General features: G+C 34.0%; 1 protein-coding gene across 1 annotated transcript; it reads left to right on the forward strand.

Annotated features, from left to right (window-relative positions):
• Positions 1–9,539: 9,539 nt before the first annotated feature.
• Positions 9,540–11,384, forward strand: LOC138904815 (uncharacterized). Its single transcript, XM_070193315.1, has 3 exons — positions 9,540–9,622; positions 10,020–11,121; positions 11,196–11,384. Exons 1-3 carry the CDS (start codon positions 9,540–9,542, stop codon positions 11,382–11,384), a joined length of 1,374 nt encoding a protein of 457 aa, XP_070049416.1.
• The last annotated feature ends 6,933 nt before the right edge of the window (positions 11,385–18,317 follow it).

Genomic DNA, 18,317 nt, shown 5'->3' on the forward strand with positions numbered 1-18,317 from the left:
TTAGAAGAACGAACTTCAAGAAATGCATGTATTTGTAAAACCAACAAAATCTTGACAATATTTGTTAGAATAAACAAATCTATATCAAGGATTCATTTTGCAATATAATACTAATCGTATTTCAATATCTCCACATATGAGTAAAACTATATCTTGCAAGCATATTGTTATACTCATGGTTCTAGCAGGATACATTAGTGCACCAATTACATTAGACACAAAAATAAATCATGTACGCCATGATTACTTTAATCCATTTGCTGAAACTTTATTTAATAAATTTCTTGGGAACCTTAATATGATTCAGAATAGTCTAAATCCTTCAATGATTTTTATATACGCATATTAAAATTTTCAGGTATTGTCAGACTAAAATTTTAAAGCAACTGTGCATCCACCGCAAGAGAACATGTTTTCATATAATCAATGCCAGGACATTTACAAAAAATCTTGTGTCACCCCACTGGCTTTATACTTTTAGATGTTGGGACTATCAGTCCAAAATTTCACATTTTTCAAGTGAAGTCAATCTTGATTGCGTATTTTTTACTGACCAATCATTTATCTGTCAATATTCTATGACAGATTTGAGCTCAATATCCTCGTCAAATATTAATAATATTGGGGGCTACATTATATCAACAATATCATCAACGATCATTTTATATCGGTTTTATCGTTACCCAATAAAGACTTAACTTATTGAGATCTCTTTATCTCATTATTTTCAGGTACCTGAGCCTCTCCCATGAGGTCTTATGGAGTGTTATGTCGTAGTACTATTCTAAAGCACTTGCCTCCTTATTATAACCATCTCGATCATTTGCTCTTCTCCTTCTTAAAAGAGTTTTATCTGGAACCGACTAGTCTATTACGCTTTATGCATGCCATAGACTCAGTCCATCATGGGCTTTATTCTATTTGGATCATTAGCAGCTGAAATTTGACATTTAGCTTTGGGTCAGCAAATGCGCCAGGCAATATTTTGCAAATGAATTATCAATTGAACTTCAAGTTCACATCTTCTTGTACGAGGATTTAGATGTACTCATAATAGTTCATTCCATATATTACTTTTTCAGTTGTCCATTTTCTCCCCCTAATGTTGGGATCACCAATACATATCCCCAACTTTTTTTGGGGGATCCATCTTTGTGCATTGTGGTAGAATAATTAAATCATATAGGACATTCATATTTCTAGATGGAAATTATTTGGTTCCTGACCTTGAACCAATTGTGATAGGGAGAATTCATCATAACTTGTTGGCTAGATGCATACAAGTACTGCTATATATTAAAAAATATATCACATACCAAATTTCATTTTGGGAGTTTTGTTCTCATAACCAATTGTTTAGCTAAAATTGGAGGCATACAATTTCTGCTAAACCAACTTGGATTTAAAGCAGCATTATAAAGATAAATCATCATAATTTACATTCTGGAATTGTGCTTTAGTAATTTGAGCAAGCAACCTTGCAAAGCCAAATTGCAAGGTGATAACAAACGCACATGTGACCATACAATAGATGAATAGATGCATCTATTAAAATCATATATTAGTAAACGGTCCACATGGCAGGTGACTGAGCTCATATATATATGTGTGTGTGTATATATATATATATATATATATCACATTTTATTCGTTTCAGAAATTAAGGGATTCAATCCCAACCTTAACTGGTATATTATGAGAATAAGCAGCACAAGAGAATTCTTGAAGAATCTTCTATTTCTTCCATATATGCCAATATGAATTCTCAATTAAATTTCGCATCATAATTGAACCGGGATGGCCAACCGGTCATGCCAACTAATATTTATTTCAGTAAACCTCTAGTTTACTTATGGCATGTGATTCCATCATGCTTATACTTGTGTAGTATAAATAGATAAAAAAAATCGGGTAACCTTTTATATTTACCCCATATGATTATATTAATATGAAGATATTCAATCTTCCTTTCATTTGTAGTCTCAATATGCCAACCACTTTGGCTAATATATTTGAATCTCAAAAAGTTTCTTTTGAGACTTACTACAATATTAATGTCATGAACAATTTCACTCATCCGGGTAGTAATAAATTGATTCTTTCGGAGCTCTAAATTGATTTTGTAATACAAGATCTTTTCTCATACCATTCATATGGTGAATGTCTCATTCACGGGAAAAAATCATATCATAATAATTGTCATGGTCAAAATCATCATAAGCAAAATTATTTCTTGCTTTAATTTTGCCTTTAACAATTTTTTATAAGGCATGGCAAAATATTTTCGGCGTACCACATGTACGCGACCAATGGCATATTCATGTAACCACATATTAATGTGCATTATCTTTCTTTCTCTCAAACCTCCCGTAGAGGTGAGTTACGTTGTAGTATTTATTCAACCATGCATAAGCATATTTTTATGCATAATTTGCATCACATATAAATTTTCATATTCACTTTCAAGAATGAGTCTGCATTTACAATGTTTATCATAAGTCACATTTTCAAAGAATGGACTATAATCATGTGAGCGTGTCTCGCATTAACATGCCACATTAATACATATTTCCTTCACCTTTGAAGGATTATTTTGAGAAACCTTATTATATTGTTCTCCTTTTTACAATTACCATAATGATGACTATTTTTTTATTTTGATCTTTGGCACGCCCACATTCGTTGGTCAACCACTTGTCTTCATTTAGACTTAATATGTACTGCTATCACATTCACTTTAAGAAAGGAGCAAATCAAGTGGGACAAATTTTATGCATTTTCATGAAAAATACATTAGTTTTCTTTAGTCATCATTATATCATCAATATGGTGCATTGGGACTCAAACCCAATGCCTTACCCATATAAAAGCATGCTAAGCCATAATGAGTTGGGACTAAAATTAAACTCTTACCATTATAGTGCATCAGGATTCAAAACTTGATGTCTTATCCTCATGGTGCATTGGGACTTGAACCCACCGTTTTATCTTCGTTCACTTCATAAAATGAAATATAATTTTACATAACCATAAATTTAACTTTGGTAAATTTAACATAGTAAACACTATCATATAAAATAAGTGAATTAAAAATGATAAGAAATATTATCCAAAGGTGTAATGAGATATATTCTATTCCACTAGTAAACATGCATAATCATAATTACCAGCATATTCTGTATTTACACAAAAAAATATCTCAATAGACCAGCTAGGCATAAACCTTGATGATAATACTTTGCCTAAGTACTAGTTAATGCACACTGCACCTAGTAGTATATTAAGTAAATAATTTTCAAATTAGTGGTTAATACATATGAAAAACAGTAAAAACTATTGTAATCAACACATAGTGTTTTCGTGCAAATAAAATGCCATGGGAACCGGATAACACATGCATCTGACTAGTAATTTTGAACAAAACTAAAAAGAATTAAAAATATCGCAAATCATCTCATTATTCTTGCAAAGGAGAACCCGTTCATATCTAGATTAGAAAGACATTGACTTACTCTTAGGAAGGAGATAATATCCAATTAAAATAGATATCTCACTTAAGTAGAGACTCGTACTGATAACGTGTTAAGAAACTTAGCTCAAAGTAACAATATAAAACAAGAAAAAATAAGAGATATAGAGAGGAGAAATTCTTATTTCTTCCATGTATTAAAGTGTGTACAATGTGATACCCAAACACGATCTATTTATAGGAAGATATTGAAGTAATACAAAGGGATGCCATGAACATGGTATTAACTATTGAGATGTTAATGAAGAAGAGTAGTGAAAATAACTTCTTTAGGAGCTATAGACATCCACTACATAATATAATATTTCATAAGATAGATATATTTGTTTTTCTTTGTTCAGGGAAAATTTTCGACGTTCAAAATTGAAGCGTGACTATATGGGCATTGGAACAGTGAAATACACTATTGTTTTTTCGTTTTTAGTTTTGTTTGATTCTTTTTCAAACAAAAAATTACAGTAAAATTTGATCAAAATTGACCACCAAATTCAAATTAGGGCACGTAATCAGATGGAGAGAGTGTAACTTTTTTATCCGTCTCATCTTCTCCATATTGTAGGATATTGCCGATGTATTTTAATGAGCTTACGAATCTATTGCAATATTTAACTTCAATTCAATGAGTATGTTATTTAACGCTCAATGGTCGCGCCATAATAAATCCAAAAAGTCTGAGATCAGATTTTACGAATGACGCACCTTCGGATAAAATTTCAAATTCTCTAAAATAAAGAAAAATATCCAATAAAGTGTTTTTCTAATTGTTAAAAAAAAGAAGAAGATGTGGAGATTAGGCCTCGTTTGTCCATATATTTTATATATATATATATATATATATATATATATATATATATATATATATATATATATTATTTTTTTAATTTTCTTTTTCAAAATGTGTTTGTCCATGAAATTTTGCAAGTAAAAAATTCGAAAATGAGATTTTCAAACCACTTTTTCAAAATTTTTAATTTTTTTTTCCCACTTACAAAACTTCAATTTTCCCCCCAAGTTAAATGCATGTTCAAACATAATTTCAAATTCCAAATACCATTTTGCAACTTAATTCCAAATACTTTTTTTTCAAAAATTATAATTTTTATGTCCAAACACCTGCTAAACACTGTCAAGTTCAGATTTGTTTAATGTGTAAAAATATGTATGTAACGTTCATATTGTTGGTATTCTCTATGGAATCTGTTAGTTGGTGGTAGAAGTGTGAATAATTTGGTAAATATCGAATTATCGTATCGAAATCGAAAATTTTGATATTTGGTATTCGATATGATATTTGGTTTAAGTTTTAAAAAGAATTGGTATTTGGTATTTTAAAATGAAATACCGATACCGTACCGAAATATATATTATAATACACAATACATATATTATTACTTATAATATAAATATAAAAAATCTACAATTTTATTTTCCTTTATTCTCCAAGTTCATCAATTAACCCTAAACAAGTAACAAGACATTTCTATTGATCAAATTTATTCCTTAATGTAGAGTTTTCTCTCTCTAGGTTGACATTTGCTGGTTTTGAACAAAACTTTTATCAACAAACGTTTTTAGTTTTGTACTTTTGAGTACTTTAATTAAGAATATTACAGTGTATGACTCTATGTAGAGGTGTCAATGGTTCGATTCGGCCGGTTATTTTATAAAATTTATACCATACAAATTTTTCGGTTATTCTATTATGTATAACCAAAATTAGACTTTTCGAAACCGTCCCAATCATGTCGGTTTCTCTTCGGTATCGGTACAGTTCGGTTAATTTTCGGTATTTTTTTAAATATCATGTAAAATTCACCAGTAGAAGTAGAATGCATAACATACGTTCTTTTATAGGATTTAGCAAAACTCTCTAGACATTTTTACTGTTTAAAGGGTGATGAATTAAAAAATAAATAAAAGATGGTTAGAGTATAGATTTATCAACTATTTTACAACAATGTAAAAGAAACCAAGCAAATGCAGAGAAAATATACACGAATGGAAAGATATTAACCAAACTGGGACTCAAGAATAAAGTATATAGAAGATTAAATATTCAAAAAGATAAATCTAAATTATATGAAAGGAAACATATTCAATACATTGTACTTTGCTACTCATTATCGTAGAATACTTTGTGTCTTGCTAATAAAGATACTTGAAATAACTTAGTTTAAGTAGATGTAGCATAATAGGTTTTAGGAATTAGTATTTTGAGTTTAATTATTTGTTGGCTTGTAATAGTTTTCATAATTCCAATGTCCAAAGAAAAATTTAATGCATTATTATTTTTAAACTTACTAGATAAATATATTTTTCACATGTAAAATTTATTCGGTACGGTTCGGTATTTTTTCCGTTTATTTTTATAAAATAAAAAAACATACCCTAATTATCGGTGCAGTTATAGATTTATATAAAAACCTATGGTTTCTTAATAAGAAACCTAAAAATCGGTTCGGTACGATACAGTTCGGTCGGTTTAATCGGTTTTCGAATATCCATTGACACCCCTAACTATATGCACTAGTTAATATTCAAACTGAATAAACCGAAGTTATCGAACCGAATAAACCAAAACCGAAAGAAGAAAAATCGAACCATACCGAATTTAATTAGGTACGGTATTGATATAACATTTTAAGAAACCGAATACCGAACCAAAATACCGTACCGACCGACGAACACCCCTAATTGGTGATTTATATGAAATAAATTAATGTGTTTTACCGCTTGACATATATTATAACCAACCAAAAAATATGGTGAAACAATTGAGATCCCTTCACTTTAATCAGAAGTCTTGAATTTAAGAATTAAAAATTAAAGACAGATATGCAAGGGTCTTTTATGTGATTCTATCCGACGCGAATCTAAATTAATTGACTCAATAAATTTTGTGAGTAAGTCAGGAAAAAATATCAACTCCCATCCCCTAAGTATACACAATGAAAGAAAAAAAAGGCAGTCCGATATACTAAATTTCCGTTATACATTGAGTCCAGAAAGGCTTCATCACGCGGATTTATTGTACGCTACAGAGAAAGAAAGAATAAAAAATAATAAAAGTATTAATAAAAAATAAAAAAATTAAAGAAAGAGGAAAGAAAAATCATATCCATGTGGGATTTTGTGTATGTTAGGGTAGTACCTATCTGTGAACTCCATGTGTAGGCCTTGATCCAAACAGTCATCCTTGGACTATTCCAAGGCATTGACTTACGTTCATTTCTGATTTATGTCTTCTTCAGACATCACAAGATATTCTCAGAGATATGCTACCTATTCAAATTGTTTGACAACTTGATACTTCTGTTCAATTACTAATTACAACTAGGGTTAAGTATAAAAACCTCCCTAGAGTTAGGGGTGTTCATTACATACAACTTTTTTTAATAGTAGTAAACTAACCTCTTTTGTCTAATTATAAAACTCCCCCTTCAATTGCATGAACCACCTAATTAACTATCTTTACTATAATTGCTGCATTCCACTATTTGAACCAAATGACCTATTAGTGTATTAATTGCAGTGGCGAAGTCAGAATTTTTTTTAAGAGTATTCAAACTTGAAATAAGTAAAAATAAAATCCGACAAAGGGTGTTCAATATATGTTATGTACCTCTAAAACGTAATATTTTACCTATATACGCAGTGTAATTTTTCGATAAAGGATGGTCAATTGACCACACTAACCATAGTGTGGCTTCGTCCCTAATTAATTGGTGGGAATGAAAATTGTTTTACACACTAAAATAAAAATTAGTGACATAAAATCTTAAAGGGGATTACATAGTAGCAGAAAATGTAGTAGACCTTTTTGTGATTAGGCTAAATTATTCTTGTGTTTTTAATAATAACAATTATTTTAAGAGAATAATAATTTAATTTTCTGAAGAAAGTCAGAGCGGACTGCAACCAAAAAGAATCAAGATCTCCTAGGATTCCATTTTAAGAATCTTTTTATGTTTATAATTAGACTGCCTAATGCCTATGATTGATCTCTATAATGACTGACAAATCATGCAGTTTATGTTCGTCCTTATTGACAGAATTTAATAACCCTAAAGTAATAAATTAATAATACAAACTCTCATTGGATCTTCTTTTTTTCCGTTTAGTGATTTGATAAATATAATAAGAATGGTGACAGTTTGGGGATGTATGGTTAGCAAGTGGGACCTAATTACTTTCGTTCTATAATTTTTAAAATTTTACTTTAGTACAGTAGAATATAGTAAAAGGCTGTCAAAGACACATCAGTACTTTTCAGTCAAATTATTACTACTGTATTTGCCTGACAAAGAAACAGTATCTGCTAGTACAATAATATTCGTGGTATTACACAATGGAGTCCAGAACCCATTTGAGGTTAGTGTAAAGAAAAAGAGTTACTTAACTATTTATAACGCTAAAGAGCGGTATATATTAACGGACGTTTTGGACGTTAAGCTATATCGCTTTTTAAAAGAACGTTATATATATATAACGCTTTTATAAATCGCGTTATGCGTGGGCTGATAAGACAGCTATGTATAGCACGGTATATAAAAGTGATATATGTATAGCGCTTTTATATACCGCGCTATACCTGTTTTGTGAGTCCACCAATAAGTCTCCTGCATTTAACTAACATAACAATAATTCAAATGGGTATAGCGCCCTTTAAAAGAGCGCTATACCTAAAAAAATTCAGTCCCTCCGAGCTAGGCATTGCCTTATTTAAAGGTTTTAGGATTTTACAAAAATCTATTCAAAAATATTCGTAACTCCTCTTAAAATTTTTCTTCTTATTAAATTCTCAAGCATTTTTTCATAATGTCTGAAGAGCGAAAAGTAAGGGTTTCATTATATTTGGGGAGGAGGGGGGATGAGATTGTGGTAGCGAATAACACTGTGAGCTATAGTTTATCTCCACAGTGTCATGTTAAGTTGCCACTTACAATGGAGTACGATACATTGGTATCGTTATTATGTACAAAAAATGAGTAGGAGGAAACGTTCGGTGAACCTTAAAGTAACCGAAAGATATTCGTATTCCGTCACTCCGCAAGGGGTTGCTTCTTACGCTGAGTTTAACATCGACGATGATGAAACTTTGAGGGATTTTTTGAGGACTCCGGATAAATACCTGGAATTTCTTGTGATAAAAATGTTGGAAATGTACGTCAAGGTCGAAGACGTTCGCAATAATGAGGTTGATCATAGTAGGGATAACCCTCAGTCGTCGGGTGGTTATTCTGGAGTAATTTTTGCCGGACAGGTTCCAGCTGAAAGAGTTTGGCCTGATTTAAACCTATCACCATGGACAAATGAGGAGCGAGGAAATAATTTCTCTCCTGCTTTACATAATCCACAAGACGAGTGGTAAACTTCAATTTTCCTTAGTGTTACGATGTATATTTTTGTTGTATTGAATTTGTATTAACACTCATATATTCCACAGGGGGTACCAGCCAGATATGACTTTTACAAGTTATGAACCCACGCCTAGTTGGAATATGCATAGTTCTGGTGTCTTGGATCATAGTGGTCCATCCGGGAGTCATCACCAACAGGATAATGTCCATCAAGGAATGTCAATACATTACGACTTGTAAGTGAAGTCATACAACTATATGGAAAGTATTTGTTAATTTGAGTAGCTTATTATTTTGTTGTTTGTGCAGTGAAACCGAGCAAGTTGAACCACCTATCCCGACTCAATTGCCCGAAGACGACATATTAAATCGGGATCTGGCAGATGCACAGAGTGAGGAAGAGAAGTGATTATGATAACAATGTCGATGATTCCGGAGACGACACACCCTTCCCTCGTGAGGATGGTGATGAGAAGGAAGAGAATGAAGGACCTGATTTGACGAGGGAGTATGCTCCACCCCCAGTTAGACCAAGAGTGTACGAGTCCCAAGTGCCGTTTCATTCAAGGAAGATTCCCTACCTTGATCATTTGCCAAGTATGCCGGATGTGGATGCTCTCACAAGGGATTTTGATGAAATTTGGACAGCAATGTGGGATGATTCTAGACCAACGGTGCTAGCAAAGGGCATGCTTTTTCCTGATAAAGAGCGCCTAAGCAGGCCAGCGAAAATGTACAGCGTAAAAGAGTGTAGTGAGATGACGGTATGGGAGTCAAGTCCGGATGTATATAAGGTTGTTTGCCGCAGATGATTTACGGGTTGTCATTGGATGCTGCGTGCGAGCAAGAAGAACATATGTCTTTGGAAAGTGGGTAAATATATTCCCACCCACAGATGTGAAATGGACACATTCAATGGGAATCACTACAACTTGGATATTGACTTGATTTCTCTTGTCCTTATTCCACACCTTGATGCGTCCATAAAGTATAAAATCAAATAGTGCATTACATCAGTCCACTAGGAATATGGCCATACCATTACCAAAAAGAAAGGCATTTCTCGGGCGCAAACGTGCGTTTGAAATTGTTTATGGTAACTGGGATAAGTCATTTGCAGTTCTACCCAGGTACATGGCCGCACTGCAACACTTTAACCCAGGGACGGTTGTTGAATGGAAGCTTGAGCGGAGTTCAAGAAGACCAGAATATATATTCAATTACATGTTCTGGGCATTTAAACCAGCAATTGATGGTTTTTCGCATTGCTGGCCGGTAATATCTACAGACGGCACTCATGTCTATGAAAAGTATGATATCAAGCTATTGATCGTCGTTGCAGTAGATGATAATGGACAAATATTTCCTCTAACTTTAGCTATTTGTGCCAATGAAAGCCAAGAGACGTTGATACTGTTTTTGAACTATTTGAAAGAGCACGTTGTCAAACAGCATTCCGGTATTTGTCTAATATCTGATCGGCATGGTGGTATCTTAAGTTTTGTAGAGAATTTGCATGCATGGCAAGAACCTTATGCCTACCATCGTTACTGTGTGAGGCATCTGAAGGCCAATTTCCAGAAGGTACATCCCAACAAGGATCTACATAATTTGATGTGGATGGTAGCAACAGAACACCAAGAGCATAAATTTTGGAGGTACATGGAATCTATCAGGCAGGAAGACGAGAAAGCCTATCATTGGTTGATGCGACATGAGCTTGACAAGTGGACTTTGCATGTGGATAGTGGAAGAAGATGGGGAATTCTGACTACAAATGTGTCAGAGTCTTTCAACGGGATATTGAAGTCGGCAAGAGGATTGCCTGTCACTGCCATGGTGCGCATGTCGTTCAAGCAGATAGCGGAGAGGTTTGTTGAAAGGGCTGCAGCCGCAACATCATTGATGGAAAGGGGTGTTGAATTTATGCCACTGTCGATGAAGAGATTTGAGAAATACAGGCGGCGAGCACATTGGCATTCATTTTTACAGTATGGTCACGACAGAAATGTTTTTGAAGTTCGCATCGCTATCTATCAAAATCGGGGGAATAATGTACATACCATAAATGGATCTACAAGGTTATGCTCTTGTGGGAAATGGTTCTACCACATGCCGTGCTCACATGCCATCAGTTGCTTTCAACATGTTGGTTTAGGGCCAACTAACTACGTTGATAAACAATATAGTGTTGCTGCATATTTAAACACCTATAGTAGGCAGTTGCAGCCAGTAGGTGCTGAGCATTATTGGCCGCAGAACCATTTAAAATGGTGTGTAACAAGGAGTTTTTGCGTCGAATACAGGTGCAGAAGAGAACGCGTATACGGAACCAAATGGATGTTAGCGATACCGTTTATGGGCGCAAATGTGGTATATACTCGCAAATAGGACATGACCGTCGAAAATGTCCTTTGGCTGGTTTGGGTGGCGGTGGTAATCTAGCTCCTGGTGGGAGTTCTTCTAATGTGCCCAACTATCAAGGATACACGTAGTAACTGGATTTCGTAATGTAATTGTAATAAGTGTATGTACTTGTTTATGTTGCAAGATGTATCAAATAAAATTATATTTTCATTGTTGTTAAATCTTATTGATAATGCTCCAATTTTCAGTTGAGTAAATTAATGAATTTCTCCCTCCCATTCATGTAATCAAAAATAGTATTGGATTAAAAAATAGAAATATTTTTAGTAGACCTTCGAATTTCGCGCTAAAATTATTATTAGAAAACTATATTGTCAGATGAGGAAGATTTTTGATAAATATGTGAATATATGTAGCGCGGTTAAATACTATATTATGTGTTAACAAGCATAGCGCGGTTAAATACTACGTTATTTGAGGCCCAGTAGCACCAAGCTATCCTGAATTCTTATGTGTGTCATTTTTAATATTTTCATAATTTTATATGTTTGTTCTGTAAATTAAATAATTATTTTTTATAATTATACAATATTTAATTGGACAGAGTATATATCTATGGGTTCCAGGCTCGATATTTGAGGCCCAGTAGCACCAAGCTATCCTGAATTCTTATGTGTGTCAATTTTAATATTTTATATGTTAGTTTCATAATTTTATATGTTTATTTTGTAAATTAAATAATTAATTTTTGTAAATTGGATAGAGTTTGTGTTTGATCTATCAATATAAGAGATACTTAAACTACAGGGACACTATGCTAAAAGGCTCTACATTTTACTACGCTAAAAAGGCACTATATTACTAGTCTTTAAGTGATTTAATCACAAAACATTCACGAAAATACATATAAAATAGTAAAAGAAATTTATTAAATATTTTTATTAACAAATAATAATAATTTCTCAATTTTTACATATTTTTTTAGAACACTAATATCTTAGTCCGGATAAAAATAACATACTAGTTTAATCGCAAAAAATAAAACACAAAATAACATGGAAACACATTCAAAACAACTAATATGCATTATTTATACGAGTTTCGATATAAACTAAATCGAAATACCTCGATTTATGTTTTTTGGAAAGTTGATAAATTGAAAATCTGAGTCTGAAACAAGCAAACCACAACAATAGAAGGCTTGGCTAGGATATGGGACTTACAATCTTGTCGTTTTGTGTGACGGGTGAGGTCCACTCGGATTTCTTTTGGATAATTTTTTTTTTGGGGGGAGGGGGGAGGCGCTTCTGATTTTTACAAAAATGGGGGAAGGGGACTGGTGGGGAAGAAGGGAAGGGGACCGTTTTTATACAGGTATAGCGCGGTATATAAAAGCGCTATACATATAGCACTTTTATATACCGTGCTATGCATAGCTGTCTTTCAGCCCAGGCATAACGCGATTTATAAGGGCATTATATATGTATAACACTATTTTAAAGAGCGCTTTAGCTTAACGTCCAAAACATTCGTTAATGTATAGCGCTCTTTAAAAGAGCGTTATACATAGTTAGGTAACTCTTTTTTTTTTTTACACTTATTTCCGTTCTTCCTGTGTGTTTGTAAAATTTCAGGACAATGAGAAAAAAATAAATTTTCAGGAAAGCAAAAAAAATTCGTAAAAAAAGAAATAAGAAAAGGATGAGCAATCAAACCACTTTTATGGTTATCACCACTCACTAATTTAGATACGATATGTGGTTTAGGGTAGAGGCGGAGCTAGAATTTGAAGTTACTGGGTTTGCGATTCTAGCCTTTTTATGTTACTGGGTTCTGAAGTAAGAGTTTGTACTTATTCAATGATTTTGTTAAGACAAATATAAGGTTTGCACTAAAGCTACTGGGTTCGGCCGAACCCGTTATCGAAGCTCTAGCTCCGCACCTGGTTTGGTTCAAGACATTTTCTATTAAGAACTTGAAAATAAAGTTGAGCTACAATAAGAATGAATGATGAATCTAAATATTGAAAAGACATTGGTTCACTATGCATATTATCTTAAGAGTTATTTTTAACCCAAACATTGTATCATTATATTAGAAAAGTAAATAAAGATCAAGAAAATTTCAATTAAAACGAATATGATTGAACAAGGCAAGACTTTACCATTTAAACGAAGTGTTTTTTTTTATTTGGTAAACCAGATATTTAATTAATAAAAGTTACAACGCAAACATGTTTGTAGAGCTGTCCAGGTGGCCAGCATTGTTGGTTAGAGTGTCATTAATATTACAGATCATAGTTTTCCTATTAAATGTAGTTACTAAGATGTTTGTTCATATTGCATCGATAGCAAACATCGGACGAACTACCAAAATCCAAGTTTTATCAAAAAACTTCCTATTTGCTCCCTCTTTAGCTAGAAAGTCAGCTACTTGGTTCTGCTGCTTCCTGAAGTTATGATTGATGACTGGGTTCCCCAATTGATCCATCAAAGACCTGCATTTAGAAATAATAGGATTGTAAGGCAAATGACCAGCATGTAACATCTTAGTAACTTTCATTGAATCAGTGTTAATGCTCAAAGGAGTTAGATTATGTTCTGTTGCTAGTCTAAGTTTGGAATAAAGCAGATAATTCATCTAGGTTAATAGTGATGTTAGGAAAGCCTTCCATGCATCCAATAACCCAGTTGCACGAATGGTTCCTGATTACACCTCCCATACCGCATGTCCCTGTGTTTCGAAGGGAGGATCCATCTGTGTTTAGTTTGTAATAAAGTAACCTTGTGAGGGGGTTCCCATTTAACCTGGCTAGAAGGTGGTATTCCTTAGCCCTGGCAATAACGAAGTGTTAATTTCACCGGTATTTGTTTCTCTCATAATATATGGAGTAAATACTATAGTGGTAGGGGGATAGATATCATTTTCTTTTATAATCATGGTATCCGGACCTATTTGCGCATATCTGAATTAATTACACGGGGAATTTTATACCTCCCGCCAACACATGTACTAGGTTACTTTGTCCACCAACGCTAGGACAATTAGAAAAAAATTACGTATCTAGTAGAATACTATTTTTTTTCTCCGCTCTAATTTAAACTAGACCTCATGATTCTCAAATCACAACCCATTTTATTAACTCCTAAACCACACTCTTGGGATTGATCATCATTTTCTTCCTCCAACTTTAGCTCATAAATATTTTTTTCCACTTATATCAACTAATTATTGTCAACCCTGCTCAATATATTATATTATAATAATTTAATTCTTTTTGTGGCCTCTTTAACTATAATTCAAATAATGACATATCATATACGAAATGATGATATTTAATTGATTCAAAGTAGAATAGAAATTTCTCTTATAGATCTGTCATAAATCTACTGCCATTTTTAGTAAATGCTATTCAAATATTACGTGTATTATATATTTGAGTTCTCCTCCCTCGCGCCTCTTCTATTATCAGTTCTTTTAGATTGATTTATGAATTTAGGTGTCCTTAATGAAATTGCTGATATAAACAATTTTAGGATGTAAACTAAGGGTCCACCAAACTGTATAGAAAATCTGGTTCTCTATTAGTTTGTACAAAACACACACACACACATCGGTAAGTAAAAAACACAGCAGAGTTTTACGTGAAAAACTCCCAGCTCACGGATTAAAAATCACGACCTACACTCGTAAGATTTCAACTTCACTAATTGAGCAAACTTTAGATTACAACCTATTGTAATCTAGGAATTAACCTCTTAATCTCTCACCTACTTGTAATAGCTCTATTACAAGCCTCTTTGTAATAACTCTATTACAAAAGGCCACACTTTGACTAACTCTAGCCAAAACACAAACACAAGGTTTATGGTTTAAAAACCGATCTCACATGAAATGCTTCTAAGTAAGCGGAGTAGGAGTTACAAATAAAGAACACTAACAAAGATACAACAATACTAAGGACATATTATAGACTTAATGTTGGGATCTGGTCCTTGGTTTTGTTGTTACTTTATTCTTCGATCACTTGAAAGTCGGCAACACACTTGAGAGAGAATTGATGATTTAGGTTTTGCAAGTGTGTGTTTTCCCTTGCCTCATGTTGGTAATATATAAGTGAGATCATTGGGATAATGTATGCAATTATTCGATACAAGACATGCTTCATAAAGTGATTGCTGCACTGTTGCGTGTGCAGAGAACAGTGCAACGACTTTACAGCTGTAGAGAGTTTACTTGTACTGTCATCAGAAGAACTGATGGCCATCTGGTCCCTCTTTGGTTTCTTTGACTCAAGTTGTTGGAACTTGTGCCACATTTGAGACTTGTTGTTCTTGATCTCTTTGAGGATGTGTAAGATGTTCCCAATCTAGTTCTTGTTATGAAGTTTGTTAGATCATCAAAATTCAAGAAAGTACATAACTTAACGATTTCCCCCGTTGAAGATGACAAACTTATAATTGAAGTTCCCCCTGAGAACCACATCTCTATATAATTTTTCCTGCAAAAAGACTTTGTTCCTCCTCTCAATTTTCTTCCCCCTTTTGGCATCATAAAAAGATTATACACAATTAAATACAAAAAAGAAGTCCATCAAAGTTAACTCAGGCCACATATGTGCGCACAACATGGCTAAAAATAGAGCGCAAGAGTATAATATGCATATCAAAAGATGAGATGCACATTAATTTAAAAGACAAGAAATCAGAGGTAGTAGCACCATTGTTACAAAAAAAGCTACAAAAAAACAACTTAAAGTACCAGTCATAGGAACAATAAAAGAGACTAGGGTAGGACAAACATCATTCAACTGGACACTGGGAAGGGAACTGTTTAAGGGGTACTAGAAGGTGGAAGGAAGGATGAGGAGACAAGGGTTCTGAGTAGAATGTCCACTTGAGCATTTGCAGACACTACCTCATTAATCAGCCTCTCTTTCAAGTCCTTGACCTATTTCCTTAGATCTGCATTTTCAATGGTCAGGCGAGCAACCTCTGTGCCTTGTGCACTGCTATACCCAGGTGCCTCATTGGACTGACTAAGCTGCCCTTCAAGAATGTCATTTCGTGCCTTCAACCTCCTTATTTTCTCATTTACAGCATTTTGAGCATCAACCAATTGAAAAATAGTGGAATTGCTGCCAACACCCCCTTTCTTATCAATACACTCACATTCCTCCAAGGTTGTCTTTGAGAAAGTTTGCTTGCGAGTTGCCACTGTTGCTCTTTGATCTCGTCCAATTTCACCCCTCAATTCGAGGTTATGAAAATAATCGATGCAATAATAATACCCAACAAGAATTGGTGTCGAATTCTGCAGGGAGCTATATGAGTGGGAGTTAGTAGTATATATCGTAACGTGTGAGTTTGTATATCTAAATTTGCACTTCCACAAAATTGGGTTATTTTAAAGTCTAATTTAAACCACGATTGCAATTTAAGAAATAGAACTAGGAAATTGTTTTAGTTGTTTTTCAAATATTATAAAAAGCCTAGGGCTATGACCTTCACCTAGGTGTTTGCCTAATGGGATATAAACTTAAATACTTGTTTTATTAGTCGGGGTGTATTATAGCTATCAACACTATATTACCCACTCAATACCCTTCGGTCAGAGAGTGATTTTTGCTCAATTTGGCTTTCTCAAGTCCAAATGGATATTGAACAAAACGGTTGATAAAAGCTTAAGTCGGGTTGTTACCATTTCTAGGTTGAACCCTTTAATTGGGATTATCAATCCCTCGACTGACCCAATTTCTTGTTAGCCAAGTTTTTCTAGACTAAGTCTCTCTTTTTCAAGTAGAGACTAATAGGCATGAACCAATGTTTGTAACCATTAATTCCACAAAATAAAGCAAGAACAAGGCTAAATAATAAACACTCAATCATAAATAAACATTAAATTAAACACCCATTAAGTTTACACACTAGGGTTGGGTCACAACCCTTGTAAAAATCTAGCTACTCATGCTTGAAATGGAAGGAAACGGCTACTATAGCAGTTGATGTCAAAAGTTGACCTAAAAATGTGAAATTCATCTATTTATACATGGCTGAGAATTTCGGATAAAAATGCTCTTCAGGAGGTTCTGCGGCCGCATAATTCCATGTGTGGTCCTCACTTTTCTTCAGCTTGACAGGATTGGAAGTCTGCGGCCACATAATTCTGGTCTGCGGCCACAATGCACTCTTTCTGTGGTCCGCACAATTGTCACTGCGACCGCATCTTGCTCTTCTGCGGTCCGCACAATTGTAACTGCAGCCGCATAGCTCTTCTTCTATGGCCGCACAATTCTTGTGTGGTCCGCACTTCTGGGGACATGAAATGCATTTTCTCTAAACTTTGCTCCTGGCCCAGCTTTTGTGGTCGCACAATTCATGTGCGGACCGCGCTTTGCACCAAACTCTGATGGTTTTTCCTTAACAACATGCGACCGCAGATGGTATTCTGTGGTCCACACTTCTGAGTTTCTATGCCTTTTATGTCTTTGAGTTTATATTACTCCTTCTTGAGTTGGATTTCATCTCGGGAGTTCATCTTTCAATATTCCTGCAATTAAGCACATTTTATTAGTTTTCGGGAATACAATTAAATGCTTTTGGACTAATAAGTAGTCAAAATCCCCACTTATCAACTCTCCCAAACTTAAGTTCTTGCTTATCCTCAAGAAAATAAAGTAGTTCCTACCTCCATAAGTTAAGAACCATTCCAACTAATCAGAGGCGAGTCATTCACACATCAATTGGGACCAACAATATCAACAAGGCAACAAGTTAAACTTTCATGAACAAATAGTTCTAATGTGACACTTGAGCATTAAGAGTTGACTTTATTCATCAAGGAAGCTCGCTCTTTCATGTAGGTCATTGTGGATCCCAAACTCCTCCTCCTTTACTCTCCATTTGCCTATCTCACTTAAGAATTAAGCACTAAATCCAAATATTTGCGAAAGGTTCACTCCCCCAAACTTATCAACTCCCCCAAACTTAAGTTTTTGCTTGTCCTCAAGAAAATAAAGTAGTTCCCACCTCCACAAGTTAAGAATCATTCTAGCTAATCAG

Source organism: Nicotiana tomentosiformis, chromosome 2, assembly GCF_000390325.3.
Source record: "Nicotiana tomentosiformis chromosome 2, ASM39032v3, whole genome shotgun sequence".
Lineage (NCBI taxonomy): Eukaryota > Viridiplantae > Streptophyta > Magnoliopsida > Solanales > Solanaceae > Nicotiana > Nicotiana tomentosiformis.

Bases quoted from the DNA above. Each gene is read 5' to 3' on its own strand.
- LOC138904815 (XM_070193315.1), top strand. From the start codon at position 9,540: ATGTGGGATGATTCTAGACCAACGGTGCTAGCAAAGGGCATGCTTTTT. The intron at 9,623-10,019 runs GTACAGCGTAAA...AGTTCTACCCAG, and splicing joins CTAAGCAGGCCAGCGAAAAT to GTACATGGCCGCACTGCAAC. The intron at 11,122-11,195 runs GTAGGTGCTGAG...CGTCGAATACAG, and splicing joins ATAGTAGGCAGTTGCAGCCA to GTGCAGAAGAGAACGCGTAT.